The sequence below is a fragment of the Pezoporus flaviventris genome, unplaced genomic scaffold, assembly GCF_033815535.1.
Source record: "Pezoporus flaviventris isolate CSIRO_AGI_PZ_B2104156 unplaced genomic scaffold, CSIRO_AGI_Pfla_v1 ptg000029l, whole genome shotgun sequence".
Taxonomy (NCBI): Eukaryota; Metazoa; Chordata; class Aves; order Psittaciformes; family Psittacidae; genus Pezoporus; species Pezoporus flaviventris.
Genome location: NW_026892577.1, coordinates 14105544 through 14123944, shown reverse-complemented (window position 1 = coordinate 14123944; position 18401 = coordinate 14105544). Strand labels below are relative to the sequence as shown.

Sequence of the window (18401 nt, the reverse complement as noted above, 5' to 3'; positions counted from 1 at the left end):
TCTCTGTGCTACCAGGACCGGAGTTGCAGCTCCTCAGTCAGGAGCCTGACAGCTCTTGAGAGCCACCCGAGAGCAGGGCTTGCAGTTTCACTGCTCAGACCCCAGAGAGGAGTCTCCTACAGAGCAGGCCCTACAGGAGTTTTTAAAGACTCAGTCCCACATCCACGTGACTGGGAATTCTGGCTTCTGAGGTCTGGTATGTTTGGAAGCCTACTCTGAACTAACAACACTGGCAGCTGATTTGCCCACAAGACCATCGTAGCCCTGGGGACTCAGAGCACTCAGGGTCCTCAGCTACTGAACAAAACTTTGGAACAGTATTCCTGGAGTTAGACCACTTGTGACTGTATGGTTCATTGCATATGTCACTAAATAACTCCTGAAGGACTGAACATAAAGAATTTTGTGACGTGCTTAGTGCTAGGGAGATATGAAACCAGGAGGCTATGCCAGCATTAGGGACTTTCTGTTTGCAGGATCACTATTTCCAGGGGAAATACTACATAAAATCCCTAACTACAGAGTGAATAAAGATTTTGAGAATTCTTCCTTTTAAATCATAAAGGACACTCCCCATTAAAGTAACGGTCTCCTCTTTAAACAGATTGTGCAAGAGAGTGATGAACTTTATCTCCAGAAATTGCAAACATTTTGAAAGAAAAATAGTGGAATGTTGTCTGGTCCAGAAGAGGTTCTCCAAGCATAAAGCCAACAGCCCTTAAGATCTTTTCAAGACTGGCTGATACAAATTGGTTTTAACAAACAAATTCACTTCCACTTTTGAAGCTTTTTAAGAACTGTCTCGAAACTCATTCCAAGTACAATAATAATTACTCTGCCTACAGCTGACAACTGCCAAGTTGTGCCCACAGTTTCATGTCTGTACTGAAGCTTAACTTGTAGCAAAGTTAAGGAATGGGCTTACATGGTGGAAGATACACATCTGCTTGACACAGATCCTGCTATCATATTACATAATTTTGGCACAAGACTGGATATACTGCAATCTGTACATGGGGTGCCCCTTAGAGCAATTCAGAAATCATGAAATGTGGAATTCAGTACTTCACCCACTCTATTTCCCTTGTGTTTAAGCTTTCTACTGCTTTCAGATAGAGCTTAAGTTACTGGTCTCAGTTATGCATTTCTAAATGGCTTGTGATTTTCTTACCAGAAAAAAAAACCTCGTTCTCCTTCATACTGGTGTGCTAGTGATCAACCAAGGTGCACAAGCTAGATTTCTTTATTTTTGTAAGGCAAAAAGAAGAGTTATATCTGAAAATAACCTTCTACATTCAGAAAACTTCAATAACCTAAAGCTTCCTCAACAGAGACCACTAGAGTAAATCATATCTAGACCACTACACTAAATCAAATCTTTAGTATCTACACAGGTTGACTATGGAATTGCAAATCACGTTCAAGACCTTCGTCATTTCTTTAAGATCTCACTTTCTTGAGCTCAGAATCCAACAACTGAAGTGGAACAAACTAGTTCCAAGTGTGCTAGTACACAGAACATGCATGTGTAGTCACTAGCCCAGGCTTCATAAAAAGAGACAGCTATATTAACATGTCAGTAAGCCTGAGCTAGTAATTACTGCTGCTAGTTCCAGTTTCAGAGAGCCTGCAGCTCTACAGTGACAGTCACCAGCTGGGCTTTTCAGGCACTGCAGGAACATGCCCCATGGGAAGCTGACATTTGTACTCAGTTGACAGAGCATCCTTGCTCAATCAAGCCTGGAGTATCAAAATCCTGTGCTCCCTTCTCTCACTCTGTAAGAAGGTCCATCACAGTGCACCACCAAATACACAACTCAGTTCTTTTAACCTTGCTTTCCAGAGCTGTTGCAGGAACATATACGTTTACTTTTCTAAAGCACTCATCTCCCCAGAACAATTAAAACCCAAACAAAATAAAAAGGAAAAATCCTACCAAAATAGGACACTGTACTGTACATATCTTTGTCTCTTACAGATGACGAGCATATGTGAAGCTTAGTGACATTACTCAATGTACTACTGAAATTCACTCAGATGCTACAGTTTGCCATCTGTACGTGTTCTCATAAGATTTTAGTGCCTCTCTCTGCCATTTGATACACCTAAAGAGAGACGAATTAAAACTGAAAAGAGCTACTTTCAGGGATAAAAATAAGACAACCTGATCCAAGCACAAACTACACCAAAATTTGTCTGTAAAAACAGGAGGTCAGTAACTGCACTAGTTGAATTTTCAATGAGAATTCTGTACTGATTTTGTCATATTCCTGCAAAATTTTGGGCAAACCATAATATTCACATGCTTCAATTCTACAATTGTACAACTGAGATACTACATCCTCTTGTTACAGTATATCAAATGATGATAAATCCCCAAATGCTTGAGTACCTTAGGAAATACTCTAGGCATTTTCACTAAAACAGAATTTAACAAGCAGTTACTATTTTCTACAAAACCCTGGTTTAATGCAGTGAATTTGTACCAAGAATGCTTTTGTCCCATTTAACTTCCAAAACTGACTAAACTAAATCACATAATGGCATTCTTGTTGCATCTGATGATGATCAGCATGGAAAGTTAGTATATAACATCTATCCTCCAATAGGCATTTTCAACATAATACCCATATCATTTGAAATGAACCAGTACTAGAAAAATGGTAGATCTGGTAAAAGATCAACAATAAATCAGTAATGAATGGTACATACTTATCACACACTGCTATGCTGACAGTTAGCCGTATAATGATAACAATAACAACCAAGTAAAGTTTATATGCCCTTCTCAAGTCCTGAACCAAGTCAGCCCATGAGCAGGAGCACTTTGCCAAAGAAAAATATTATACAAAGGAACACCCTAATAGCAATGGCTTAGGCATTAACTTTGGATGCAGAAAGGAATGTTTCTAAAGAGAAAAAGGAAAAAAGTCTGAAAAGGTGTCTGCTTTGTAATAAGAATTTTTCAGGTTTGCATGCATTTATTAAAGTTACATAGCTAATCATTATGACATAATGATGACAAATGAAAATATTTGAAAACATCAAAATCTTTTTCATCTGTTGACTTCAGATAGAAGTATATAAACTACAAAATATTATGTAGTATTTTATATTTTGCGATACATCCTATACTTGAAGTGGGCAGGGTTTAAAAAATTAAGTCTTCATTACCTTTAAGCATTGTTCTTCCAGTCGATCCTCCAAAGAGATTTAAAAGACCACTTCTTGCTCCTAGTGATGTAGTTGCTTCTAGTAAAGCACCAGTTATATAGTTAGAGAGAGCAGTCCTCTGTAAAGTGGCACGGTACTGACAGTAAGCACCTGTTACACATGGTTTTACGCAAAAGCCATCACCGTTGCATAGACAGCCTGTAGCAAGAGTTGGCAGTTTTCTCAGAAGATGAGGAAAATATTCCAAAATGTCTTCTGCTCCCTCTTCTTCTCTCACTGTACTGAAGATCTGTGAAGAATGCAAAAGCATGAGATGTTAGTTCATATGCTGAAGATAATAAACTGAACATTAAAAACTTCCAGACAAGTGTGACTTCATGCAATTTCGGCAGCCTTTGCAAAAAGGGTCTGTGTTAACCACCACATTTATGCATTAAACCTGAAATATCTATTAATCCAAAACTGGTTTGTGAGGATTTTGAGTTAGTTTCCCAAACAGGCTATTTAAATAAGATGGCATTCTGGATTTCAATGTATGGCTAAGAGAATTCTAATGAAAACCAGTTTTAAGCACCAACATTAGACGAAGAGAAAAAAAAAAAAGCCACATCAATACATCTGGCCAACATCTAAATAAGTAACACACACAAAGTTATTCATAAGACTATTAAATCTACTGTACTTTCAGTAAAGTCCTACAGACATCAGTAGCAGAAAAACAGATTTCCTCGGGGTTTGCACTTTTTCTTGCTGAGTGGGGTGTGTTTTTGCAAACAGAAATTGTTTTAATCTCTGCGAGCAATCGTTCAAAATGTTCTGGTGTCATGCTCATTACATTACTTCCAGCCTACGCACAGATCCTCTATCTAATATTGGTTTAGTACTCTTTTTCCGATATTTGTGCTAACACACTAATGAACTTCGCTCTGTGGCTTAGCAACTAAGTAATGTTTGCTTACTTAAAAGAGTTTAATGATCAAAGCAAGAATCTGAAAGAAATCTTTTCATTAATATTCAAGGACAGACTTGATTCTTGGCATTCTTGTATGCTGACTTACTAATTAACATTAATTTGTGTCAATGATCTGTGCTTTGTAATTACAAAGTGTAAACTACCAAAATAAAAATTAACATAGGGAAAGATCATTATAACTGTGACCAGGACAGGTGCTGAGACAATTTTCATGGGGCTGCTCCTCATCAATCCTTAGATGCGCACACAAAATAAGCTGATGGCATAATGACCGTTTTTTGTGATTAATGGCTTGTTCCTTGATGCCATCCTTCCCCACCCATAAATAAAATACAGCTATCCACCAACTGCAGATATTGCATTCATTCCTATGATGAGAGCACACATGCACCAAGTCAAATCATTAGAAACTGTTTACACAGCCTGCGCACACCAAATGTCAGAGGCACGGGCAACCTCCACAGGACACATACATGCCCAGCCATGTAACCAAGGAGGGAAGTGGCTCCTGACAGTGATCTGCACACACTTCCACTTCTGCCCTAAGGCCTGCCTTTCACCTGCCATGTATGTGAGGGCAGTTCAAACGCCCTGCTCCCACAAGGTATCTGACAACGTATCTGACCCGCTACAAACAGAAGCTGTGAACAGTGATGTAACTCTTTCATCCAGATAAAGAAACTGAGAATAGCTGAAGCTTTGATTCAGCTACTAAATTCATAATTTGGCATTTTTTTTTTTTTGCCATAAATAAGAAAATTAAATACTATCCAATATTCACTAAAGAGTGTATTTCTTAGCTTTTTATTTTTGTGTTAACTATTTACAGGGGAAAGCAGTCAAATCTTTTTAAAAATATAATAATTTATTAACTAATAATGTAATTCAGTGGTTTGAAAAATAACGCTGATACATTTATTAACATAAAATATATCACATCTTGCCTATGACTTTTAGAATTCACTTCCATTAGAAATATGGCTTCTGTGATTCATTATGCTGTGAAATGCTGTAGTATCTATTCTTTTTCCCCACTCCCTGCAAATTTTCCAGATGTTTTTTTTTTTTGCCTTCTAGAAATAGCAAACCTTTACTGAGCATCTTTATGGTCTCTCCTTTGGTATACAACAGTTTCATGGTCTCTTAAACTCTCATTAAGAACCCTGCTCATCTCCACCTTTATTCAGAAAGAAAATGCACTCCTAGAAAGTGTGTTATCTGGGTAGGATATGTGCAGACCTTTTAATCAGGTGAGTGTCTGCAAGGAACAGTGGGATGCGCACCTTTCCAAAAGGTGTATTGTAAAATAGTGAACCTGCCTTACCCAAGGATTATGAGTGTGTCACACGTGGCAGACATGATTAGTCTTCTTGGCTTGTTGAAAAAAATATTTAGTTAATGAAAATAATTTAACTTCTCAAAACTGCAGTTACCTTCCAAAATATTTTTAAAATTTGGTTCTGTAATTTATAAAGGCATGTTCTGTTGCCTGCACAACCAACGTTTCTTTCAGCTGCCAAAGCAAAGAAACCATTTGTTGACAGAAATAGGCGACAGTGCTTTGCTGGAGAGATTGTACATAGAATAATGGTGTTAATCTCTTTTGTATAAAGTAGACTTCGGGGCACTAGCTGTCTCCAAAGACTCTGTGCTTCACATACCATTTTCAAATACTGTTTGTTTTGATGTGTTAAAGCTCTGAATTTGTTACTGCTGCTGCACACAAATGAGTTTAGGAAAAAATACAGACTTACAATGCATATACTTAGCCACTAAAGAGAATTTAAGCAATAAGAAAAGGAACATATCCCTCAGGTAACTGATAGGGAAAATCACCTTTCAGTGAGATTGCACTAGAGAACTGGGGAAACTTAAACTTGCCTGGTAGCCAAAAAAAAAAGTTGATTCCAAGCCAGGGCTTACAGTTCATTCTGGCAGATGTAGTTACATTGATCTACATCACTCCGAAGGAATGGTTACTGCAATTACAAATTAGTATGAACCAAAAAGAGTTAAATGCAGCACTAAACTGACAGTTACCTGTCAAAAAACAATGACTCACAAGAGCATATCACTCCTGATTCACTCTTGCCTTCCATTTCAAAGTCAGGTGCAATCTGATGCTGCGCTGTCTCACATACTACATGTTGAGCTGTAACTCACAAGAAACTGAGGACAGTAGCTGGATCTGAAAGTGTTGCAATATTAGACATATTTCAGATTTCTAAGTACTGCAAAGTACTGACACGTAGTAGAAGGAGTTTGGGTTGAACTCTCATATATATCACTGTAATGAGTACTAAATATGCATATGGTAAAATTTACATGCAATTATAAAACCTCAAGATTTACTTTAAACAAGCATACATTCTAACACTTTTTTCTTTGTTTTTTGCTTTTAAAATAAGCAATGAGCTGAAACATGTAACTCAATATACTAATACACTGGTATTCCAATGAAAGTATACTGCTGCTTTTTTATTCTCTTCCATTGTTTAAGAGATTTTAATGGTAAGTAAAAAGAAAATAATTTACTAGCAATACAAAATTTTCCAGAATACTAAAGAAGAAAAACAATGAAAATTAGCATTACAATAAAGATCGAATTTAGGCAGAATTCCACCCTGGTAGTTTTACAACAAAGTCCATATTTGGAAAATAAATGGAAACAAAATATATTTTTCAGGTCTTAGTAACTTATGCAATAAATCATCAAAACTCTACTTTAAAAAAAACTCGATTTTGCTTCTAGTAACTTAAAATGGGTTTCTGCAAGTTAGTTTATTGATAACCTTCAGGCAATAAAACTTTCTTACAGTGACAACAAACATATTTTATTAAGACATTCTCTAAAAATAACTATAAGAACTACAAGAACAAGCAACTCATGCTGGCTCTGAAACTATTCCACATTTTTCTCTCATAATCTTTTCTTCTCTTTAATCATCACTACAATTACAAACCATATTATGTCCTTTTCTCCACAGACATTACTGTAGGTTACCTATGTAAAAGTGGCAGAAACGTAAACACTACAGCCATTCTTAGCCCTACAGTTTAAGACAGATATTCCCCCAAAATGAAGCTGGAGTTCACAGGTTCTGCTGTACTGGAAATACTGGGTATTGCAGTTCGCTAAAATAATTGTTCTAATGTCTTACTTAAACTTACACATATCTCTTCCTATTTACTGTGATCTTTTATTTGTTTCTCTCTTCATGTTTTCTGTCTCACATATTTAGCTTAGAACCTGGGGGCAAGTTACCATTTTGCCAAACAACTAGCAGCTGCTTGGTGTATATGAAACCCAGAAACTGGAATTAAGAAGAGACTGAAAATTCCTATTATTAGGAAGGAGACTTAATTTCTCTAACTTTATATAAAGAATATGTGTACCCAGAAAGTTCATTTTAAAGAACAGTCACAAAAAATTATACTTAGTGCTACCATGTTATAGAAACAACAGAAAATAGACTCTAATGGGGCTTTAATAATTCACTGCATTGTTTCTGATTGGCATCTGTCCAACCTCAATTAATATAACCTGAATAATCAAAATGAAACACAGAAATGGGGGAGGAAGGAGTCTGTGTGTTTAGCTACAGAGCTATTAGAAAGGGCTGCCAACAGCTCATGTGCAGCATTCCTGCAATACAAAGCCTTCATTTCTTGCATGTTTTTAAAGTAATTTTAAATGCCTGCAAGCCAGAATGGTATATTAACAAGTAATAAGTCTCAGGACAGTATGTCTTGCAGATCACTTAAATATGTACTTTGAAAACACAAAGATTTTACAGAATATATGAGTCTGAACACAATTATTAACATCACAGGAAACACTGCTCTTTCCAAATATGCTCTGTTCCAAGAAAAAAAAATCATTAAAATGAGCAAATTCTGATGGTTCTCTTTCATTTACAGCAGGTTTTTCAGACGAAACCCCTCACTAATATTGACCAAATGAAGCTACTAGTAATCGCTTGGAAGTCATGACCAAGGATCATTCCAATCACTTTCACATGCATTTACTTCACAATGGTTTAATTCAAATACCTATAGCCTGATTTTCAAAGACATTGGAACAAACAACTGTCAATTGGGATTTGCAGAAATGCTGAAAATCAGACAGAACAATCTACGAATAAAGGTTTGCCACTGTTCTGGGATTTAAAGTCAGGTCATACAAACTCTTAGATTTCTAAACCAATACAGAATAATTACAGAGATTGCATTTAATCTGACTCATATTTTCAAAAATAATTCTCGCTGTGCAAAAATAGAAATGAATCCCACTATTTTGTACAGTCAATTCTCCACTTTTCACTTACAATGATATAGTCTGAATAAACATTACAGGTACAAAGACACTTGGGACAAGGCTAGGAAGTTCAACTCTGGAAAAGCACTGCAAGCTTTCTGACCTAAACTGCCCATTTCTCAGCACTGTGTTTGCAGAGATCCCATTTCTGAGAAGGCTTACTTGATTGGGCATGCTTATTGCTTACAGCACTACAGAATCTAGTTACAGTGCTTCCTTCATCAACTTCCTCTCTGTGCTCTCATAAGGCTCAGGCATCTCTGAAGAGAAATTCTTTACAAAATTTGGTTAAGACAACAGGAAGCAATCAAATTCTGCATGGATGGATGTTTGCAATGTTAAGGGGGAAAAAAACTTTTATTAAAAGAAAACTTCAAAAGCTACAGCAAAAATGTTTTATTTTCTATTTCTACTGGTGGAGACACCAAGTAAAAATTTTGAAAAATATTTTACTTAAATTGCAATAAAATGTAGACTGAAGACATGCCTAAAAGAAACAAATCTTTAATATAGAAGAGCAAGTTAACAAGCATCTGCATGCAACTTCATTATGACTCAAACTTCCCCTGCAGAAAGCCAAACCTTTGGCAAAATTGCAAATACCTACAAACGCTTCGGGTTTTTAAAACAAATTTATGAATTCACTGTGTTTTATTTACAGAACAGTTATTCTGTTTCAGGACAGAAGCTTCATGTTATTATGCACTAAGCATGGATTCCAAGGGTTCCAGCTACAAAAGTCTATTTTTAAAAAATTAAGAAAACAGCATTAGAGACTGGAGGTGAGCATTGGGTTCAAATGTGCATCATTGCAAATGTTCTGCACAAAAAAAGATCAAAGACTGACCACCTCTACAAGACCTTCCTTGAAGAAAATGAAGAGGGTGCTACAAGTTTCGTATGCATACTTTTCTGATTTTGAGGAAGAAGGAAATGTTTAACTCCTGGATTTTCTAAAACTGGAATCTGTTGTAACAATTTTTGATTACATGTCAATGATGAGAACTGAAATACATTCAACACTGAATGCATTTTCTGTTAAGCCTAGAATAGTTTATATACCTGTCTTTCTTTCTCTCATGTACTTAAGCTCTCAAGAAGACATGCCAGATCTCTGTATCTCAGTTACGCAGGTTGCTCAAAGCTGAAGTATATTATGACTGACAGAGATGGTACTGTGAACAGCAGAAAGGTCTGTTGTGTCAAGGCTGTTTCTCAGCTCTGTTCACCGACAGATCTTGTTCACGTCAGCAAACAAACAGGTGAGGCCTTCAAAAACCCTTTTGAGAAATTTTCTGTAAGTCTTTTCCAGTATTTGGAGTAGAAAAGGTAGACATTTATGCTTGGTGGTCCTCTGCAGCCTGTGACCAAATAAGCACACACCGGAACAACTGATCAAATTTTTGTCCAAGTGTCTTACTAAGTTCTGGTATTTTACAAGACAAGTGGGGCAAGGGATAAAATCTGTGGTCAACTAAATTCCATTCCTACTCACTATTCGAGATGAAGCAGATGATGACAAATGGTCATCCACAAGTTTTAGCAAATCGTACTGCCACTCAAATCTGCATGAGATTCACCACCTATCTCAAGCTTCTCCGATTTCTGTCTTGCTGCGACACTCCACTGCACAGTTTCCCCCTGGTTGCACAGTGGCAAATGTGGAAAGAGCTATCTGGAAGGAACTGCAGTTTTACAAGTTGGGGTCAAACTCCAAAAATTCCCACGAATCCTCTTCCAGCATCTCATGATCCATCTTTTTTGGCTAACAAGCAACATTCCTGAAGTATTAACAACCATCCCAGATTAAAAAGAAAAGAAATAAAATAAAGGGTCACATATCATGATGGCCTTCTTCACACTCAGCAGCTTTTAGAGATGTATTTGAATGTCACCCTTAGGCTGGCTCTGCAAGCCGATTGTTCTGCAAAGCAGAACTCATTTCAGTTTCATCAACGACACTTGCCATCTAGCTTGCCTGCAGCTTTACCAACAGGAAAAAAAAGAACTGTCATCACCCAAAGAAACTTCTCCTGGAACAGCCATGTCGTTGCAGGTCTGCATTTGTGTTTAAGAAATAGCAGTAAAGGACTGGTTTGGCACAGTGTGACACAATCACCATCCACAACAGCATGTCAGGATGACAAATAGGCGATCTGTTTGCAGGTAATCTCAGAGCTGCAGCAGCAACTCACCAGCAAGAAAGCTGCATCTATAAATACATACTTGCAGTGAAATGCATGTAATTGTGCAAAGGCTGTTCGGAACATCAGGAGTTAACAGCACCCTCTAGAAATTAATATGCTCATATCTTGTTCTATGTATTTTCACATGGTGTATAAACAGAATATCTTGAATGCTGAAATACTACTTTTCGTAATGGAAAAATTCCTTAAAATATCCTTAGACTGCTGAAATGCTGGTTTGTATTTGAAAAAATGCCTAGAAAATAGGAGAATACAGTGCCATGGAACAATTCGAAGTGTACCTCATAGCATACTGGGATTACTGTTGCTTTTAAGGGGGCACAGATAGGGAGAAGACCTTGCTCAAAATACATACACACAGTAACTATTACCACTACAATTTTGCCCAGTGACAAATGCACTATTTACTATAGGGTAGTTCAGGCATATTCAGGTTGGTGTGGTTCAGAGGTGGTGTTTGACACTACAAAAACAAAACCAGGAGCTACTTTGAGAATGCAAGAAGTGGAAATGTTTGTTTACTGCAGCAGCCCACCAGCACTGAAGCATCAGGAAAGACAAAGGGGAGGATGTTCTGAGTAGATAGCTGAGGTAGAAAGATCTTAAGTATCACTGCATTGAGGATGCTTTGAATGCAGTCAGCAGAAGTAGGTAAAAAAGGACAGAAAGGAAATACAGAAAAATGAAGTAAGATGGTTTTGTTGGTTGGTTTTGGGGCTTTTTTTCTTGCATTGTGTGTATTTTTCCAATGTATCTAACAAGATTGTGATTTTAAAAAACTATCTACTTGCATAATTTGCAATTGCAAGCAGTGAGTAAAAGCAAACACCATAGGTATGCCCTCATTGCCCTGGAATAAATCTACTGAGTCAAAAGTTAGGTGACCTCCCCAGGGCAGGACATGTATGGCATGACAGAGCACGCAGCAGATTCTGCCCAGTCACCTTACACATTCGAAGGAAAGAACACATCACAGGAAAGGAATATGGTCTTCAGGCACCTCGTCATCATAGGAGTCAATGGTTGTTCCGGCATACTCAAAACAAACTCTCTCACTCAAGGCTTTTCTAATAAGCTCTAGTGCTACAGTCACTGTGGGAGGCCCAGATGTTTTCCTTTGCTTTTCTGTAAATGAGCTTCAGGTTCTAACAATTTAGATAAAACACTGCAGCAAGCAGTTGTCTTGTCAGTATCCTCATTGCAGTGCCTGTTCTTAAAGGCTTTCCAAACTTTTGCTCTCTCTTCAATGATTAGGAAGAAGAGGGTCCTCCAGTGCCAGCACAGAGCACAACAGAGTACCATGCCTCATAGCAATAATGCTCACTTATGCAACAGCAATTTTTGCTGTGTATCAAATTCTTCACAGTAAGTTGTAACTGGGCAACATGGCACGGAAGAATAGAGGACACAGGAAAAGAGACAAGTTCACCCTGGTAACACAGGCAGCAGTATCGACAGCATCTGGAAGGTTGCCATAAGAGTGAACAAGCACAGATGTGCCCAAATATTTATATTCATTAACTGGTGTTCTGTGAGCTCTCTACAGCTTCAATTGCAATTACAGAATGTGTATTACCTCACCAGCCAATATTTCTTATGAATCACATCCTGTTAAGGATGAGATCATTTCAAGGAGCAGAAACTGAATTTAATGAGGATCAAACCACCTTGCAGAGGCAATCCTTAAACATAACTCATCATTCTTCAGAAATAATATCAGCCATCTCCATTCAGTTCCAGTATATGATCAATATCTTTAGTAGGAAAATTGTTTCATTTGCGATAAGAAGAAAATAATTATACAGTTTTAAGAAAATCAATATATTTGAGAGCTGGTTTTACTTATGACCAGAAATTGTAATAGCAGGCCCAAAAATCTTATGAGTCATCATTTTCACTTTTGGTAAAGCCTGGTTGCTACCACTTACTAATTTTTCTTTTTTGTAAGGTAACAGTACTAATTATTTTAAAAGCCATTACCAAAGGAAAGATGGACTTCACAAATTTGGAAGACAGAAAAAACAATCTGATATACATGGGGCACAGATTACCACAGCATTCCCACCCCCAGAAAGTCCTACTCTTAAAGAATCATCAATCCGGTAAAGAAGAAATAGTGTTTGTTCTCATAACAAGTAATATGCTTTAGATCCAAATAAGTACTAAGAAGAATCAATTTAAGATATAAAATAGAAGCTGACAAAAGACATCAATTAACTGTCATTTGAAAGCTTGCTCATAAGTACTTGAGATTTCAATTTCATTAAGGAGAAAGTGAAAGGATGACACCAAACACAACACAGGAGCTCTTGAAAGTGAGACTTCCATTATCTTACACAGAAAAGGCCAAAAATACCTCTTTCTGATCAGCTATTTATATTTCTGTTGGCACCAAAGTATATGTAACAAAAAAAAATCTTTCTTAATAGTTATTATTTGATTACAAAATTCTCTTGCTAATTTCTTCAGTTTATATTATAATTTTATAGTATTTTTCAACTTGGTATATGCTGAGCTAAATTTCTGATAACTGTTCTACTTTTGTCAACTATTTGTGCAGTTGGCATGTTTTTTATTTTCTAAATGAGTGCTTATTTACTTTCTCCAAATTTTATCAAAAAAAATTGCTGGTTTAATTACTAAATAAATTAAATACACTCTAGTCAAATATCTGCATTATTTCAACTTTATTCTAAAGGTAACCACCTATTCTAAACATTACTACTAAGCAAATGCACAATCTCATTTAGTAAGAAGATGAAAGCTTGATCGTTGAACACCTTATCACGTGGACTGGAATGACTTAACAGCTTTCAAAACTGTCTACAAAGTTTTAAACATAAAAAACATTTTTCATTCTAAAATCATATATTTTTAATATATTTTAATAATGACGTTTTAAACTTCTTACTAATAAAAAAATCAAAGATATTCCAATCATATAAAACTTGTCAGGTGTATTAGAAAAAGCATTTAAAACAAGAAAAAGACTAGCAGTTTGACTTTTCAGTAGAGAACAGAAGTTTTACTGTAGCTAAGTAATAATCTAAAATAAAAAGTAATTAGGATTAAAATTCCATGTCAGAAAGCACACTGAAATAACTCACAGTCAAACCGCTTCATGTTAGAATATTAAGTATGCCACAACCAAATAATTCCAAATCAAGAGAGATGCACATTTTCATTGTAGATTCCACCTTTAGTTGTACATCTCTGGAACATCAAACTGTAATGGGATGCTACTATAACAATGGATCTCTAAGCTTCCTAGATGAAATATAACAGAAGCTACTGAAAACTCTATTTAGTACAGCCTTAAAGGCTTATTGTCTTCAAAGGTAGATGTAAATGTATAATTTTAATATTCAAACAGGCATCATGTTAATCTTTCTAATTTCTGAAACACTGACAGCATGAGAGGTGCACTCAAACCAGGTGAATGCCGAGCACTCAGTGCTGAGGAACCCAACAGCTCCCTTCCCATGTCTATTTATTTCAACCATTATTTCAACCATTATGGAGCAATAGGGAGTCTAGATTTTCTTTAAGAAAAAAACAAGCAACCCCCCACACACATCACATGCAGGCAGAAATCAGTATGATTTTGTACCTTATAACAACTGTAACATTTCCATTTGAGGAAAGGGCTCCGCAGAGCTCACACATTTAAAAGGAACTGCATCTCCACGCACATTAACTGATTTTTTAAACAACTTTGAAAGATGAGCTTAGTTACATTTTTCTGAACTACAGAATTGACAGCTTGAAGGGCAACTCACAGTATGTATGAAGTAACAGGACCATGTTAAAAACAAAGCATGAAACAGAAAACCCCAAAATTATGGCTGTCAAAGACTGTGTCTTACCAGCCTTTAAATATTTTGCTTATCATCCTCTTTCTACAAACTTACATATTTGACGAAGTCAGGTGTAACTGCTTTTGCAAAACTCTGGGTTTACCTGTTCTTATGAAACATTACTTTAAGACATATACTTACATAACTGATTCAAAAAGCATACAGTCTATTTCATTCCTGTGTCTTTGATATTAAAATTCAAAAGATATTTAATGATAGCAGTTAAAGTTCACAGCACTGGCTAATTTAATTTTTATGTGGTATGATGTTGCATCTCTGTGACTAAAGGACCTGCTTCAAATTGCTTACAAAGGTCTCAAGCTCAGAGTAAACGTGACAAAGCTAAAAGACAAAGTACATGTAATAAAACTTTGTATTTATATAATCACTATTATAATTTGTATCAGACTGACTGATACTTGGATTTTATTGTACTGTACATTGTGGATTTATGTTGAAAGGCAGATCTTTCCAAATCTATCAGAAACAGTCTACAGCTTAGATCTACACTCAGAATTACATACACATAAACTGCCACAGAAGCTTGCTGTATCTCTAATTTTTTTCATTTAAAACCTATTGTAATTGATAATGTTGCAAAAGATCAGTAGGACTGTTACTCCAGTTGTAAAATTTATGCATCCTACCCATGCATACAGCTAATAAAAGAGCAACTTGGAGCATTTTCCTTAGCACAGGAAACCTATTTCTCATTTTCTAATTTTGTAGACACTGAATCCATGCCTTATTTGTTTGCTTGTACTTCAGCTGTTGAGTTCACAGGGTCACATGAATAATTATAAGATTATTCTGGATAGTACTTAGGGGCCAGGAAATTCTCAGAGTTTTCATGACTGAATTGTTTAATAGACTTTTAGGTCAGGCTACAAAACATGATTTCATGAAACAATATAACTGTTCTATAAAGAGGCATTTTCCACTTTGAGGAGTTTTTTATTAGTTACCTAGAGATAGGAAAAGCACCATTCCTTGCCCAAAGTAACAACAGAATATTGATACCCTGAACTTAATTTTTAAATTATATTTAACCTTAATTTGCTGATAAAAAGTGAGACTGTATTCACCACTGCCCACAATGAATATATATCAATAGGAAGTATCAAAAGTTTAGGAAAGTTTAAGGTAGAGGCAGTGTGAATAGGTAATACACAATGCAATGACCTAAAGAAATCATTTCTTCTTTTCCTTGTTTCCAGCTAGTGTGTTCAGATGTTGCCTTAAAATAAATAACTGTCCCTCAGAACACAGTACATTCAATTTTTACATCTTGTTTTTATTTTATGGCATAACTTTGATGATAGATACCTAATACACACTGATGGCCATACTTACATTAAGGCAACTGTATACTAGCATAAAACTATACTTACCAAAGTTAATTGTTACTGGAGAAGTTATTAGGTTTCATCAGAATCTGCTAAAAAGATGAAATGATGGTATTCATTTACATTAAAATTTACAAGTTTATTTTGCTTTCTCTAAATGGAGCTTTGGAAGCCAATTCCAAGATCTGAACATGGGACAATGACTCATTAATTTTTTTTCCAGTTCAGTTCTACTTGCCTGAAATGCACAAGCTAGATAATCTAATGTTCTGCAATTTCCAAAAGTTCCTATTCCGACATCGCAGTCGGAAGATGTTTTTTAAAGTAAATATGATCATTTTAAGAGGGAGAGAATGAAAGTGATTGAGAAAGAGTGACTGAACAAGAGAATGGGAATGAGAGAGCAGAAGTTCAGTATTTAAATTACATGTTTTAATTGTTAATGAAGTAAATATGATTCTGCAGGACCAAAATATATGTTCTCCTTTCCTTTCCCACTGGAGTGGAATGTCACTTGAGGCTTGATTTTCAGAATTTAAGGCCTCTGGCTCAAGACCAGAAGAACAAAAATATTTCAAATTAACTTTCTTGTTCTCTGGGGATTGTTTTTTAGACACAGGGACTACAGTTTAGTCATCCATGAGATTTATTTTGCTTTAGCGTTAGCTTCAACTAAACTCTGTATATACAACAGCTTCCTTACCAAAAGTCATAGCCACTCTTTTCAGTGCAATCATTTTTATAAATTGCAATTATATAACACTATTATATGCCTAAGTGACCTACATATATGCTTAACCTCTCAAAATGAAGGATAAAACTCAGATCCCTATTATAAGCTTCTCTTCTCTCCATCACACCAGTTTAAAAAAAAATAATAATTCATTTATTTATAATTACACATGCCCAATTTTGGATTTTTTTTAACTTTTTCAAAACTTAATCTTAGTGAAAAATAGTGCCCTTCAATAGAATTGGGAGACCTGAGCCCAGATGTGTTTTGAATTAACTGCACCAAGTTTTCATGTACATAAAAAAGTATTCATGTACTCAAGGGAGGAAAATTTGTAGTGCATATTTCAGTTAACTTCCAAGCAAAAATGGTTACTCTCTCATTTTAAATAATTACCATAGGATAAAAAAAAAACAAACAAACAAAACCCAACCTCCTGACTGGCTACCTGTGTATTTACTTTCTTCATGGGGCATTACTCTGCTGGACTTACTAATACATCAGCAAAGGCCCATATTCACATACATGCTACTTAGCAATATGGTCAGTTAATAATACTATACCTGTATATCCCACTATCACCTGTTTTATCACTGTGTATACACTTCAAAAGAGGAATTTTATCTTCCTATGCATTTATTCGGCTCCTTGGAAAGCAAGTTCCACGGCCTAATGCTGAGATACATTATCACAGTATACATGACTTTTAACACTGTTCACACTGTATCAACCTTCAGTTACCTTTTATCACTTCACACAAAGGAAAAATCAGATATGTGGGCCTTTTACTGAAGCCCTCAAAGCTTTGCCATAACCCTTCCAGCCTATTTGCTTTTAACATAGTAAAGCTACAATACTAAACTACAAAAGCATCCGAAAGGTAAAACTCCTCATGTTATACAAGTGAAAATAAGGCAAGTTGTCACAGTGATAGAGTTTGTGTTCATTAAAGATAACCATCACAACTTGCTCTTACTAACCATTAGAGCTTATGTACAAAAAGAATATTATTAAGTTGTTTTTACAAGTAGGTACTTGGCTTCCTCATTAACCAGCCTACACAATAAATTGCTTGGGCCAAGTCAAAAGCACTGTTCATAGTTTAAATTCCTGAAACATAGTACTTTACTGGAAGACTAGTATAGGAATTGAACATTGTACAATTTTCAAGTTTTTTCAACTACTTAAAAGTACAACATATGTTTGAGAAAAGGAAACAATTCTTTCACTATCATCACTAGTATGAAGTAAGTTGCCTGTAATTTTAGTTTCACATGCCTACAATGTGAGAGTAAGACAAAACAGGATTTTTAGTCTCTAGAAAAGCAGACATAATAATCAAATGTCATCCTGATTGTATTTCTACCAAATATTTTTCTCTTAATTACACTGGGTGAAGTGATAGGTACAGAATTTGCTTTCATTTATATTCTTACCGAATATTCAAAAAACCCAAATCTTACATAACCAGTTTATTTCACCATAATTCACTAAAAAATATCAAGTGTTTTCTATAAATTCCTGCTGTACATGCAATATTTCTTCATCAATTTACAGTAACAGTGAGGTATTCATTGGGGGTTTTAATGATGACTTCATTAATTGTGTCTGTTATCAAAACAACAAAGTAAGAAAAAGAAAAGCTTGTACTTCTATTACTTTATTTATAGAGTTAGAACCTAAAACTAAGCAAATAACTAGACAGAAGTTCAACCAAGTTTTATAACTTTAAGTACTAAAATTCTGTAAGTGGCTTTACAATTAAACACAATAAGCTAGTAAACATTCACATG

The 18401-nt window shown here is 35.7% G+C and overlaps 1 protein-coding gene across 3 annotated transcripts in view; it reads right to left on the bottom strand.

Moving 5' to 3' along the window:
* The window catches only part of PLCE1 (phospholipase C epsilon 1), a 150199-nt gene that overhangs the window by 78354 nt on the left and 53444 nt on the right, over positions 1-18401 (bottom strand). For all 3 annotated transcript variants that reach the window (XM_061459163.1, XM_061459164.1, XM_061459165.1), the window contains one exon: positions 3175-3463. In XM_061459163.1, the coding sequence (XP_061315147.1) occupies positions 3175-3463 (289 nt within the window). The remainder of the gene's footprint in view (positions 1-3174; positions 3464-18401) is intronic.